The following is a 15,497-nucleotide window of genomic DNA, read 5'->3' on the forward strand; positions in this document are numbered from 1 at the left end:
ACTGCCATGAGACTTTCACTTTATTTATTTATTTATTTTATTTACCTACCTATATCCTTACTTATAAACTTATTGTTTTAGTTATTTTATTTTATTTGCAACATAAAAACAATATGCATGCTTTATATTCATTCACTGACCAATTAAACCCCAAAGAGACTTTCACTTTATCACTTTTCCAATTAATTTATTTTAGCTAGTTAGTTTGTTAGTTTTTTTAGTTTATTTATTTGTTTATTATTGAAATGTACAACGTATAAATCCTAATATATATATATATATATATATATATTCAAGGCTATTTTTAATCTTCACACATAACCTCTAAAAGTGGAATACACACCCTCAGATTGCCAGTCCATTCGCAATTACATCTGTATAGTGACGCTGAGGTTTCATCACTGTGGTGTTCTGTTGAGGAGGATTTAGTGCAGCTGATAAGTCTGACTCAAGGTGAAGGAGTGGTGGGTGGTATGAATACAGACAGTGCTGACGCTTGGCTTTGGAGACTCTTCAGCACCTGGACAGCTCCGCAAATCCGTAGTCAACGGATTTGCAATTTTCGTAAAACTGCGACTAAACCTACAGTTTAGCTTCTTAAAAACAGTTCTACAATTCTAAACCTTCAATCTACCAAACTTTTGTTCCAGGAGATCATCGTTACAACCCTGATGGGTGAATTACTGTAGACTGCGGCAAACTGTCATCTGCTGTACACGATGCTGTCAAGCTCAAGCCGAGATGGAAACGATAAATCTCCGCGTCTCAGACGAGACTTCTCATGGATTTGCATGTTTATCAATGCAGTACTCGTCTTGATGTTCTGATATCGGACCGAATAAATAGCATAATTTCTTTCTCTGGAGCAGAACATGTCTGATATGTAAATGACTGACTCAAGACTGGGAAAAATGAGTGGAAAATGTATGGACTAATCTATACATTGAAAACATTCCAGCATACAGGTAAGTCTAATAACAATTATGTTTACAATAGTCATTTAGAACTTTTTAATGATATTATACTCTCGTATTAGGATCGTGATCAAAACTGTCACTATCAGAAAACTCAAAGGTTGTGTATCAAAGCATGCCACCTACTTGGCATTTCTGGGCATCACATGCTTGTGCAGCTCTTTATTGGCTATCATGTGTGGGTTCTGAGTCACCTGAGCTCAAAATTGATATCTAAAAATAGGCTCATATTTGATGGGCTACTGTAGATAGGGAGCGCAGAGTTTGAAGACCCAGCCTTAAAGTCTGAGTTTGTAATTGATTTCAGCATCAATCTGTTTAGTAGATATCTGTTTTAAGAAATCGTTGTGAATGGACCAACAAAACTATAAGGAAGTTTCCCTTTTGAATACTAGATGGCTATAGCCTATTTGCTGTAAAATGTGGTGACCTGCAATTGTTATCTTAAGGTGTTGTGCCTGATCTTACCCATAAAATCAGTATTGTATTCAGGTTGATTAAGTGATTTTAAATACTATTTTTCTCATGAATAAAACTAGTAGATTTAGATATTACCACAGGAAGCACATATTTTGGTTTACCAGACAAAACATTTTTTTACAGTGTAAGTGTAAGCTTTTGAGGCGAGGAAAGGAAAGGGTATAATAGAAAAGCTAAGTGACTTCATTTAGGTGTATTTCGCAGACATTTCACAGCATCAAATGGCATAAAGTAGGGCCAGTAATAAAATCTGTTGAGCTTTATGTTGAAGCTGATAATGTTGGTTACATGGCAGTGAGGTGCAGGATAACACATTGTTTGTTACAGAACATGTATATTGCATTACTGTAATATGTTAATAACTTCTGCCTAAGTACAGTTTACACCTAACAAGACCATCTAAAAGAAATATGTCTGAGAGCAGGAGTAGCATTATAACCTTCAATAACTAAATCAGCCTACTATCATTTCAAAAATATAGCTAGAATTAGTTGTTTTCTATCCAGTCAAGATGAGAAACTTGTTTATGCATTCATCACCAGTAGGGTGGACTACTGCCATGGACTCCTCGCCGGCCTTCCCAAAAAGACCATTAGACAGCACATGCTGCCAGGATTGTCACCCAAACCAAAAAAATCTGAGCATATTACTCCAGTCCTTATATCTTTACACTGGCTTTCAGTTACATTTAGAATAGATTTTAAAGTACTATTACTCATTTAAAAATCACTCAATGGCCTAGGACCTAAATACATTGCAGATGTGCTTGGTGAATATAAACATAACAGACCTCTCAGATCATTAGAATAATGTCAGTTAGAAATACCAAGGGTTCACTCAAACCAAGGTGAGACTGCTTAGCTATTATGCCACCTGTAGCTGGAACCATCTTCCAGAAGAGGTCAGATGTGCTCTAACAGTAGCCACATTCAAGTCCAGACTAAAAACACATCTGTTTAGCTTTGCATTTACTAACTGAACACTGTGCTGCACTCACTGATTGTACTGCATCGTTTTATTTCTATATTATTTTTCTTTTATATTCATTGTAATAATTTTTACTTTTTTATTTATTCTATCACTTTTTATTCTCATTTCTTGTTCTTAATTGGTTTTAAAATGTATCTTGTGTTTTATTTTTCATTTTTATGTAAAGCACTTTGAATTGCCATTGTGTATGAAATGAGCTATATAAATAAACTTGCCTTGCCTTCATTCGACTTTATTATCATTTTTATTTTTTGCATATTATTTTCTTTCTTTTCATGGTTAGAAATAATACTCTAAAGGCTAAACTTGCCTTCTCTCAAAGCACTGCCTTGTCTCAAAGCACTGTGGCAAATGTCAGCTCACTCATACAGTAATTTGCTATGAAATCTTAATATTCTCATCAAACTTATCTTAATTAACTGGCTCTAAGTCATTTGTCACGTGATCAAGAATATAAATAGAATTATCCTTAATCACAAAGTTGAATAGTATGATGGCAATGATCCCTTAAAACCTTTCTAAACTAAACGAAATTAATACAGTGTGACTTTTCCAACCAGATGCTTATAGGTGCATCTCAAGTCATCTTAAGTCATTAAGGCCACTGGAAAACAGAAAGAAAGAAAGAAAGACAGACAGAAAAAGAAAGACAGGAATTTAATCATTTAGTCTGCATTTCTAACAGATCTTTAGTTAGATTTGAACATCCATGGTTATATATTGTAAAGAGTTATGATGGCTTATGCTCTTCCTTGCATATATTTACATAATGTATATCTACATTATGGGGCAGTATTGCTGAGCTGCCATGATTCCAGTGGGAGGGTGTCCAGCAATCATTCAGTTGATCTGACAGCAATGTAAAGGAGATGCATCTATTACAACAGCTGTAAACTGCAATAGTCACTCTAATTAATAAATCAGAGATATACTAAATGTCAAGGTAGGCTCATTTGGTTCATTTTATCCAACAAAATACCTTTTCTTCTGCTTTGATTTGGAAATGCATCTTGAAAGTTTTACTGCACTGAAAAAAATGTTAACCAAAAAAATTGGTCTAATTGGTCTTAATCTAAATTAACATCACTGAATCAACCTGAATTCATTGTTTTACAACAAAACTAATTTTACCACTTTTTTAAAGTGTAGTCAATAATTTTGTTACTCTATGGTGAATGTAATTCAGGTGAAGCATTGAACAACAATTCCAGTATTGTAGTACTAAAGCACTGCGCCAAACTGGTGTGGGGGGTGCAGATACAAGGTAGATTGGTGCAGTAGTCCTGTTTACTGTTCTCTCTATCTATCACCACCATGCTGTTTACCCAGACAACAACCACACAAAAGACCATACATATCACTTTAAAATGGAGGGAAATAGTGATAACAGCCATTTGTCAACACGATAGGGCACTTATATCTGAACCAGAGCAGGAACCTTAAATTATTATTTTGTCTTTAGGGCAGCATGATGTTATCAAGAATGTAAACTTTATGTTTTTATCTTTTCCATCAGGTAATCATTCAATGGGAATTTGCTTCATTCAGTTTGATCAAATTTATGGTAATTTAAACTAATCTTAAATGTAGGCTGCTTAATGTTTTATCAATACCATAATTGGCCAAATCAGATATCATCAAGCATGACAAACAAGGCATTTAGAACATATTGTATATGTGAATGAAAAAACAAACAAACATACAAACAAAACAATGTCTTTATTTCTTATCTCAGTGTGCCTCTGCCTGCTGTAAATGCACATAATCTAAAAGCAGACCCCTGATAGTTGTCTCTGAGGTTTATATATAGACATTTAAAGAACCTCTTAGGTGTAATCAATCTCCCTGCCACTTTTACGAAGGCCCCCCAATTTGATGTGATCCTGAGTGAAAAAAGGCCCCTGGCAAGAGTTTCCTGTCTCTAGAAGATGAAATGGCCACTGAATGCACGGGATATTACAGTGCATGGAGCAGGGGCAATGGATATTGAGGTGTAATGCTGAGAGGGTGAATGATGCATCTGTGTATTCTAATGTAATGGTAATCAGGGTTTCTAGCAGATGTGCTCAGAATATTCATGTTAGTATTAATCAGTGATGTGCTTAAAAGAGATACTAAGAATGTACTGTAACTATGTAAATTAAGAGAGGTGGACAAATGAACATCAAGGCTCTTAGAGATACTTTTGAAACCCTTTCCGGCTTTATGCTATGATTTAAAATTTTAGATGTACTGAGTTCTCTTTTGTTCAAGGCATGGTTCGTATTAGGCATGCAGTGCTTATTGTAAATAGCAAACTCAAAATATTTAAGTTTTTAAAGGGCAGAGTGGCTCTGATCATCTCCAATCTCATCTCAGTTATTGGAGTCTAGGTTAGCGGACTCCTGATTCCAAAGATTTGGAGACGTCCTAGGCATGAGGATTCACTTTTTCCACTTTTTTCAGACTTGAAAACATAACATTGTTTGTGTGTCACTTATTTAAGCAGAACGTGTTTTGTCTGTTGTTATGACTTAGTCTATTACTTAATGACCATGTTGTGTAACCATCAAGAAAACATTAAAATACTTAAGATATTAAAATACTTTCCTCATTCTTTGAATAATTATTATATAATTTCTTAGGGTTTTTATGGTTACTCCATGAACATAATGTGCATTTTCATATTATTTTTTCAAAATAACTGATTTTTATAGATAGCACATAGTCATGAGGTTCTGAAAGGGTCTTCTTTGTCACATGACAACAGAGTGACAGCTGACTTTGATTTGGTGGACAAAGGTTTTTCAAATATTAAATATATTTAAAAAAACAAAACAAAACTAAATTTCACTGCTTATTTTTAAAGAAATAATAATAAAAGTGTATTCCAAACTGCTAGTGTCAAAAAATTGTTTTTCAAGAATTTCAGCTTTTAATTAAGCATTTATGTTTTTTGTTTTTTTTACTGTCTCAGGACTGTTATGCCACTTAGACAATTTGACTTTCAGCCTCAGATGTTGTTTTAAAGTGAATCAGGAATTTAGAAATTGAAAATATGTGCATCATAGTAGATGTGAATTTAATAATTGTTTTGTGTGCTTTTATTATGTATTTTGGAATGAATTAATAGATCTCAACAAAAAAAAAAAAAGCATCACATCATTCACCCATATTCAAACCATGTGATAAAGAAATGTTGCATAATTTTAACAATTTTACATTGTGTGACCCCTGTGTTAATTTGTGTCAATCCTGTATTATTCAACAAAAGTCTTTTTTCATTCACAGGATGTCAGGAAACTTGTCTCTGTTTTCAGTAAGTCCCACAAGTATTTGGGACAACTCCTCTCTGTTAATCACCTCCCCTCCTCACTTCCCACCTAACTGGGAGGCACCCACATTCACTGTAGCTGCTCACTTCCGTGTGGTGGCCACCATGGTACTCTTTATCTTTGCTGCTATCAGTAACCTCTCAGTACTGATCAGTGTTACCAGGGGACGAGGACGCCGCCTGGCATCCCACCTGCGGCCTCTCATCGCCAGCCTGGCCTCTGCTGACCTGGTCATGACTTTTGTGGTTATGCCACTTGATGCTATTTGGAATATCACAGTGCAGTGGTATGCCGGTGATGCCATGTGCAAGCTGCTCTGCTTTCTCAAGCTCTTTGCCATGCACTCCGCAGCATTTATCCTAGTGGTGGTCAGTCTGGACAGGCACCATGCCATTCTGCACCCGCTGGAAGCTCTAGATGCCGGACGCAGGAACAGGAGGATGCTGCTAGCTGCTTGGATCCTCAGCATACTGCTTGCTTCTCCACAGGTACAGTAAGTGAATTAACAAGACGTTATTTTAATGAGAGTTGTCATGTGTGGAATTGTCTTGTTATGAACCAGCATTAAACTGTCTCAGAGAGTTTATAGATTGATGATAATAATGGTGTTTGGAGGCACTCATTAAAGCTGAAGTGTATAATTTCTCTGCCACTAAACATAATTGCTAAAAAAAAAAAAAAAAAAAAAGTTGGACAAAGAGTCCCTCCCTAAACTCACACCACTGATTGAGCCAATTTTGCTGTGTCAGGCTGGTCAGGATTCTCAAAAGTTTTCTCTGCATATTAAGATGGGATAGGAGAAAGTATTTTATTTTGCTCTATAACCCTTAAAAATAACTTTTGTTTGTGTAACCTAATGTATTAAGATTGATTTAGTCATATTAAATATTTTTAACTTGAGTAAAATCAGTCAGTTTGGAAGCTACCACATGTATGACCAGAGTTCAGCCATGTGGCGCAAGCTGATAAGTGCTTTGAACTAATTATGTGTTAGCCAATCAGCTCGCTCACATGTGGCATGTTAAGACAACCGGCTCGCATGGTGTAAGCAAGATGAATGGTCCTTTGACATGTAATCGGGTAGCCAATCAACTTGCATCTCTCTCTCTTTGTCTAACGTTTAAATTGCTACATTTTGCAGAAAAGCCAGATTCAGTGGAGCACACTGTAAGATTTTTTCTCTGAAACCCACCTCCACTTGTCTAGATCTGCTACATAGGGATTGTTTTTGTAAATTTGTGCAGCAGCATGTCATAAATGCTCGATGCATCGTGTCTTGCATTTTGCCTAATTGTGCAGCAGCAGTAGCATGTCTACATGCTTACCTCAGCATGTCTGTGTACTATATTTCCTAGCATTAGCAAGTCTGCGTATGTGCTCTGCAACAGCAGCAGCAGCATAGCAGATCTAGCCTGCCAAGACCAATATCTTATCGATATGTCATACCCAAATTAACATGCTTAATCTTTCCAAGAGCTGTCATGACTGAAACAGTGTTGCCAATGTAACCGGTCCTGCAACATGGGAGACAGGTGCACTAACGAGGAGGCAAAAGGCTACAGCCTCTAGAGTCAGTCACTAGTGTGCCTCTTGAGGCCAGGGGAGTGAGGTTTACACATACCGCACAGCTATCACATACCTGCTGGCTCCCGTTACACTCACCCTCCTAAACCTCACTCCCATCCAGGTCAACGGTACCACTGTAACCGGTCCTGCTCGACCTGCTCTGAACGTGATTCGAACCAGCATCTCCAGCATGGGAGGCGGGCGCGTTAACAAGGAGGCTAAAGGCTACAGCCCCTAGCATCAGTCGCTAGTGCACTTCTTGAGGCCAGAGGAATGAGGTTTACACATACCGCACAGCTATCATGTACCAGCTGGCTCCCGTTACACCAACTTTTCACCATGTGAATACGGGACACTTGAGCATTTTAAGCAATTAAACGGGACGGGGCTCCCCCTCAATTGCGTTGCTGCTAAAATATGGGACAAATGGTGCATAGGTCCTCATTTTGGCCAAAATATGAGACTTCCCAGCAAACAGTTAACAACACTACACATGAAGCACATTTTTAGGTTACCTGATAAAACACATTTTTTTACAATGAACTTCAGCTTTAAATGTGATGAGTAATTTTTAAAGTTAAAAAATTATTCCCACTTAATACGCAGAGACAACTCAATCAATCAATCAATCAATCAATCAATTTATTTATAGAACACAATAAAAACAACAGTATTTCACAACTGTGCTTTACAACCATAATAAAAGAAATATCACAAAAATACATCACATAAATACACCATCAAAATACATCAATACAGCTATGCTGTACAAACCGCAATGCAAGATAAAGAGGTACATCAAAGCACATATATAAGTTTACACCTTTGGACTCTAAGGACAATTGTAAGCCTGCGCAAAAAGAAAAGTTTTTAACTTTGATTTAAATTTATTTAGGGATATTGGTAAACTATTCCACAGTTTAGGGCCGGCAATGGCAAAAGCACAGTCACCCTTCGACTTCAGTCTAGACCTGGGAACCATCAATAATCTCTGATCAGATGACCTTAGACGTCTAACAGATGTATTTGCACTCAGAAGGTCAGAGAGATAATTCAGTGGCAGTCCATTCAAGGCTTTAAAAACATAAAGTAGGATTTTAAAATCAATTCTGTACCGGACTGGCAACCAGTGTAAAGAGAATAAGACGGGTAATGTGGTCATTTTTCCAAGTACAAGTCAAAAGTCTAGCAGCTGCATTTTGAACAGTTTGTAAATTATTAATGTACGATTGGTTTATCCCTCTATAAAGTGAACTGCAGTAGTCGAGTCGAGATGAAACAAAAGCATGTGTCACTCTCTCAAACTCTACAAATGATAAAAAAAAAAAAAACTCTTAACCTTAGCTAAGAGCCTTAATTGAAAAAAGCTAGATTTGACTACTGCATTTATCTGTTTGTCAAATTTCAGTGCAGACTCGAATATGACACCCACATTTTTCACAGAGGGTTTAACATAAGATTCCAGATCTCCCAAATCATAATTTTTGCTGCCTGAGATGCCTGAAGGCCCAAACACTATCACCTCTGTTTTGCTCTCATTTAGATTTAAGAAATGTAAGGACATCCATGACTTAATATCCGACAGGCAAGCGGATAAGGACTTCAAGCCATTTTTGTCATTATGCTTCAAGGGCAGATATATTTGAGTGTCATCTGCATAACAGTGAAATGACACCCCATGTTTGTTAAAAAACTATAACAACTATAAATATAACGCCATCTGCAGGCAGATTCCCCCCAATAATGCTTTTAAAACACTACTGTGTTTGTTTCAGCATCCAAATCAGCCTGATATGAATGCAGTAACATTGGTTCAACCAATGGTGGGAGTGTGGGGTGGGATTATCTGTTTGTTCGACTGATGACAGATGAGGGGAGTGTTTGTGAAACCTGCATGAAAATTGTTATTATTTTTGCAAAACCTTTAGATGCTAGTGGCAGAGAAATTACATGGCCAAACTGAATTAGTTTTGCTTTCTACCAAAGTTAATTCAATTGAAATGATGCAGAAATACCACTTTCAGTATACCACATGAAGCATCTCCTGATATCCATCTAAGGTTAGCATTTTTTTTTTAAGTGATTAGTTGTAGCTTGAAGTGGTGTAATAGCTGACCCTGGATAGTGGCTCTTCACTTAACACTTGCTGCATTGCTTATGGATCCTATTTGTCAAGCTACACTAGGCTTGGGGCATTTTTCTGTAACTTTTAACATGCTTGACTGACTCCCTTCAGTGTGATCTTTCCCTGTTCCCTTCTGAAAGAAAGATTTCTCTTCACATACTTAATTCCAGTAATGCAGGAGTTGTTGTTTTTAGCAGCCTGTGGATGTGACATTGGCTTTTAAAATCATTAAGAGGGAGATAAAGAAGCCACTCTGATACAAGGGCAGTTAGTCAGTCACGGATAATGGGAAAGAGATGTAACTCTGTAGACAAGAGTGTGGGCACTGAGTTGTGTATATCAATACATCTGTACTTCTCTTCACTACCACCCCCACTCCTGTATTCTATGTGCACAGTGCACACCTCCCCCAGCCTGAGAAAAAATTGTGGGGCTTCCCTCTGTCACGCTGTGTGCTACCTGATAAATTGTGTAAGATATTATAGAGAGGCACATTGAATGGAAAAATAATGCCAACCTAAAGCACATACATTTCCTATATCTGAAAGCATAAAGCCATAACATGACAAGAATTTATTTGATTTAAGTTTAACAAGGATAACAGAATGTGTTTTTCTTTTTTTCTTTTTTTTTCTTTTTTTTCTTTTTTTATTTCCCCCTCAAAATCCATTATACATCCCACAGTTCACAGAGGAACTCCTATCATGAAGTCGGAACAACAACACAGCTTTTTGACACCACAACAGAAGCATTAATTACTTTACAATGTTTTTGGGTAGTTAACATGAATAGAATGACATTAACTATTTTAAATGGCATTTCGCTAATTATTTTATTTGAAAGACTACATAGAATATTTGTACTTTTATACATTATTTGGTCACACCGCAGGACCATTTAAAATGAACTAGTTGAGGAAAAAAGGTGGTTAGAAATGGTGAAAACTTAAAAGAAATGGTGATCAGTTAGAGGACCTAAGACATACACTTATATTGGCAAGTGCCCATATAAGCAAAAAACAATGAGTATTTATCTTTGGGGTTGCTCTACATCTTACCTCTCCTTATCAACTCATTTTCTTTGTTCTTTTTTTCCCCCAGTTGTTTATTTTCAGGGCAATTAAAGCTAAAGGAGTAGACTTTGTGCAGTGTGTTACACATGGAAGCTTCCAGCAGCGTTGGCAGGAAACAGCCTACAACATGTTCCACTTTGTCACCCTCTATGTGTTCCCTTTGCTTGTCATGAGCTTCTGCTACACTCGAATCCTAGTGGAAATCAACCGTCAGATGCCACGTGGTAAAGGAAAAGGTAATTTGCACTGTTCTGAAGTGGTACCTGTTGTATTTCACATAGTTAACTGATTTTGGCATTATATTCATGCTGTATAGCTGGAGGTGGAACTGGCTCCCCCAGCTGAGCCTGGTTTCTCCCTAGGTTTATTTTTCTCCATTAACTAACATCTTACAGAGTTTTTGGTTCCTTGCCAAAGTCGCTTTTGGCTTGCTCAATGGGGGCCTAATTTTTAAATAATGATTTTCAATGACATTCTTCAATGAAACTGCTCAACTTTAAGACATTACAGACATTACAGCATTATTTTCTGTAAAACTGCTTTAAAATGAAGTGTATTTTGAAAAGCACTATACAAATAAAAATGAGCTGACTTGACTGCCTACCTACAAGAATATTCAGATATTTATCAAAATTTGGTCACATTCCAATTATGTGAGCATCATGTAAACACATTAACCTGATGGCTATAACCGAATTAGGCCAATATTCTGGTTTCTAGAAATCTAAATAAGACAACTGGAATATGCCTGTATTAATCAGAATTGTGGGTCATGTGAGCATTTTATTCTAAATATCCACTGTAAATGAGCATTCATTTATATCTGCACATGCCCAAAAAAAGGTAAGTCTGGGTGATTTTAGATATAGACAGCGAGGAGGAGACTAAATTTGTACTAACATTTTACCGACATTAAAGGAATAGTTCATCCAAAAATGAACATTCTCTTATCATTTACTCACCCTCATGCCATCCCAGATGTGTATGACTTTCTTTATTCTGCTGAACATAAATGAAGATTTTTAGAATAATATTTTAGCTCATGACAATGTAGGTCATGACAATGCAAGTGAATGTTGACCAGAATTCAGAAGGTCTAAAAAGGACAAAAAGGCAGCATAAAAGTAATCTATAAGACTCCAGTGGTAAAATCAATATCTCTTGAAGTGATATGATAGGTGTGATTGAGAAACAGATCAATATTTAAGTATTTTTTCACTGTAAATCTACTCTTTCACTTTCACATTCTGGTGTTGGGGCTATTCAAAGAGGAAGATTTATAATAAAAAAGGACTTAAATATTGATCTGTTTCTCAACCTCACCTATAATTTCACTTCTGAAGACATGGATTTAACCACTGGAGTCAATGAATTTTTTTGCTGACTTTATTTGTTATGACCTTCTGAGTTCTGGTTACCATTCATTTGCATTGTATGGACCTACAGAGCTGAGATATTCTAAAAATCTTAATTTGTGTTCTGTAGAAGAAAGATACACATCATACACAGTCATACACATTTAGAATGGCATGAGGGTGAGTAATTTTCATTTTTGGGTGAACTACCCCTTTAAAAGAAATGTCATGGCCTACATTGTACATTTCTTTCCCCCCAATGTTTTTTTTTGTTGTTTTTTTTTTGTGTGTGTGTGTGTGTGTGATTGTTATGTATCCTCATTTGATAATGGAATATTAATTGATTAAACTACTGTCCAAAATTGCTAAAATGCAGCAGAATAAATGACAAGAGTTATAATTTCAAAAGAGACTAGCAAGCTATGGTGCATGTAAACATCTCTTTCAGAATTAAGGCTTAATCAGAATATGGACCTTAATCTGAAAATTTTGTAAATGTGGTCATTGACATAAAACATGTCTCTAGTCCTGTCCTAAGCTACATTTGCGTTTCTAGGTGGGGAACCTTGTCTGAGACGCAGCGGAACTGACATAATCCCAAAAGCACGTATGAAGACCCTAAAAATGACCATCATTATTGTGGCATCCTTTGTGGTGTGCTGGACGCCATACTACCTGCTCGGAATCTGGTACTGGTTCCAGCCTCGTATGCTACAGGTGATGCCAGAATACGTCCACCATGCCCTCTTTATCTTCGGCAACCTTAACACATGCTGCGATCCGGTCATCTATGGTTTCTTCACGCCCTCGTTCCGAGCAGACATAACCAGCTATTTTTGTAGAAAGAATCATAATTCTTCTCCTAAATCATTGGACCGACTCTCTGCACGGAGAGGGGGGGCAAGTGGAGAAGCCGAGTCAGACCTCGGAAGTGGTGACCAGCCCAGTGGACAACAAGCATAGAGGGTCAAGACACCTCAATGGAGTTATGGAGTGATTAAAGCACCATTTATTATGTCAGGCTTAGATAGATTTGAATTTAACCCATGAATTAAATAAGGGGACTTTTTACTCTGTCCAGACTTGTGTACTGTATATGCAGCTGATGGTGTATTGAGAATCGGTGCAAGCATGATGTGTTTGCTTGTATTTGGCTTTGAGCCACATAAAGGGATAATACACCCAGACAAGAAAATTCTGTCGTTCTATGAAAACTGCATGACTGTTTTTCTTTCATGGAACACAATAGGAGTATGTTAGGCCTCAGTCACATTCACTTTTATTGTATGGGAAAAAAATTGCAATGAAAATCAATGGTGACTGAAGCTAACATTCAGCTCATTTAGTGTTTCACAGAAGTAACAAAGTCAAACAGATTTGGAACAACAGGGTGAGAGTGAATAAATAGGGTGAACTATCCCTTAAATATTTGGCCGGGAATTGAACATAGATCATCAACAGTCTCAGTATCACAATGTGGTTTCAAGCCAGGATGTCTTATAGAGAGATACAAGGAATCACAGCTATATTTGAATGTAAAGGACCAAATGGTAGCTCATTGCCTCAGGCAATACCTTGAATGTGAGATATTTGCCTGTCTGGAACAGGTGATAAATATACAGTGCCTCATTTGTAGTCCACATGTATAACAACTTGCGTGTTTGGAGTCTGTTGACAAGGTTCTCTAATTAATTATATCTCAGAGCTAAGAGTTACCCCAGCTAAAAGATTCTCTGAGACCTCACTTTTGTAATATCTCCTTTCTGCTTCCTGTTTTGGAATGTCACTTAATGCTATAATAGTTGCCTTAGCAAACAAATCATTAATAATAATTAAAAAAAACCACACAATTCTGTTGTGAATGTTCAGCCCTGTTCATGTGTGATTGTGTCTGTGGAATCGCCATAAGCTATGTTCACTAAGATAGTGTTTGCATTGACAACTGTTTTCACTGACATACAATAGTTTACAGAATGTTATCAAATAATGTCTATATTATTGAGCAACCAAAGTGAAGCCCCTTTTCTATTTCCGCGTTATCCACGAATAATGCGTTAGCTATCTCACTGAATTACTTGACAGAAAACTATTGTTGTTGTCCACTGCTGTTCCATTCACACAGCACGTTAACCAAATTCACTCAAAAAATGTGGTTGTCAGTCACGAAAATGAAAGGTTCTATAGATATATAATGCGACTGTCACTCTTGTTCATAACTGAATTGTGTGTGAACACATATTTAGCAACCCAAAACAGGACTGACTACAGTATTCTGCTGCTGTGTGAACATAGTCATTGATGTTCTTTGCTCAATTCATTCAGTCATTTTCTTCTCACATTCTGCTGCAGCAGTGTATTTTGGTGATGATATGCATGACTTTCCAGAATACTTGTGGTGTGTATTTGTGATTAAAAATGAATGTGGGTGCTCGTCCAGTCTTAACTTCAGGATCTGGATGAATGTTATTGCAATTACAATGTGCTAGTTACAAGACGACCAGCAATATACATGTGAATATACGAACAAAACCATCTTGTGTGTGCCTTATTTTTTTACAATCACCATTGAAAGGGCTCTTAGTCCTAAGTGGTCACGGTAATAACAAAAGGCCAACTCGGAAAGTGGTGAAGAAAAATTAAACAGAAGTCACTGATGGCTGTTTAGAGGTGCTCAACAAGATGGATTCATCAAGCAGAATCCTCTGAGGAGCTGGAATGTGTTTAGACATTTTATTAGATAATTCTGTTGTGTGTCATATTTTGAAAAAGCAATACTGAGAAATCTTGTTTCTTGAAAAGAGTGAAGTTTACAGTAAAAGAGCTCTCATTCTTTAGATGTCGTGGGAAAAACAGGGCTAACAAACCTTTTAAATGTGCAGCAAATAATGGATTAATAATAGTGGCACATAATTGAAAATGTTGTACAATAAATATATAATAAATAAACAATATATGTAAAGGATAATGTACCTTAAGCCGGTCATTATCGCAAAATAAACCCGGACATGGTGGACCTTGACGCAGAGGGGTCTTTCATCACCGTGACGGGGTTTATTTAGCTATAATGACCATCTGACTATACACTATCCCACTTATTACACCGCTAAATAAATAAATAGACATGAAATGTTGATTTTCATTGAAATTATGTTATTATATGAGAATAACGAAACCATAGAATCTCCAGAAACAGCAGAATTTATTTTCCAGTTTGCTTTGGAGTTGGTATTTATTTAGCATAAATTACCATCTGACAGCTTATTATCCAGCTTATTACAAGACTATTTGTCAAATAAATAATAAATGGACATGTAATAACTAAACTGTTAAAATGGGAAATTAAACTGTTCAGTATCAGGAAAGAAAAATTGAGAGGAACAATGAGAGATGTTTGGGGGGAAAAAAACCCTCTTTGAATCTGTGTTGTACATGACACTAGGTGTAGGGTTGTTTGTGTTTGTGTGGTGTGGCAGTGAATGAACATTAATCAATTTGGTGACTTGTGCTGCAGTGGGTGACATTCTCTCCGCTGGCAAGTCTGACAGGTCCATCTGCAGTCAACGCACACTAATCACATCACTATGGTTGCAGAGCCTGCTATCCCTGCCTTATCTCTGACTG

The 15,497-nt window shown here is 36.8% G+C and overlaps 1 protein-coding gene across 1 annotated transcript; it reads left to right on the top strand.

Annotated features, from left to right (window-relative positions):
• Positions 1-872: 872 nt before the first annotated feature.
• Positions 873-13,041, top strand: LOC127421338 (gonadotropin-releasing hormone II receptor-like). Its single transcript, XM_051664351.1, has 4 exons — positions 873-965; positions 5,715-6,246; positions 10,550-10,757; positions 12,433-13,041. Exons 2-4 carry the CDS (start codon positions 5,716-5,718, stop codon positions 12,837-12,839), a joined length of 1,146 nt encoding a protein of 381 aa, XP_051520311.1. The 5' UTR covers positions 873-965; position 5,715; the 3' UTR covers positions 12,840-13,041.
• The last annotated feature ends 2,456 nt before the right edge of the window (positions 13,042-15,497 follow it).

The sequence above is a fragment of the Myxocyprinus asiaticus genome, chromosome 30, assembly GCF_019703515.2.
Source record: "Myxocyprinus asiaticus isolate MX2 ecotype Aquarium Trade chromosome 30, UBuf_Myxa_2, whole genome shotgun sequence".
NCBI classification, from domain to species: domain Eukaryota; kingdom Metazoa; phylum Chordata; class Actinopteri; order Cypriniformes; family Catostomidae; genus Myxocyprinus; species Myxocyprinus asiaticus.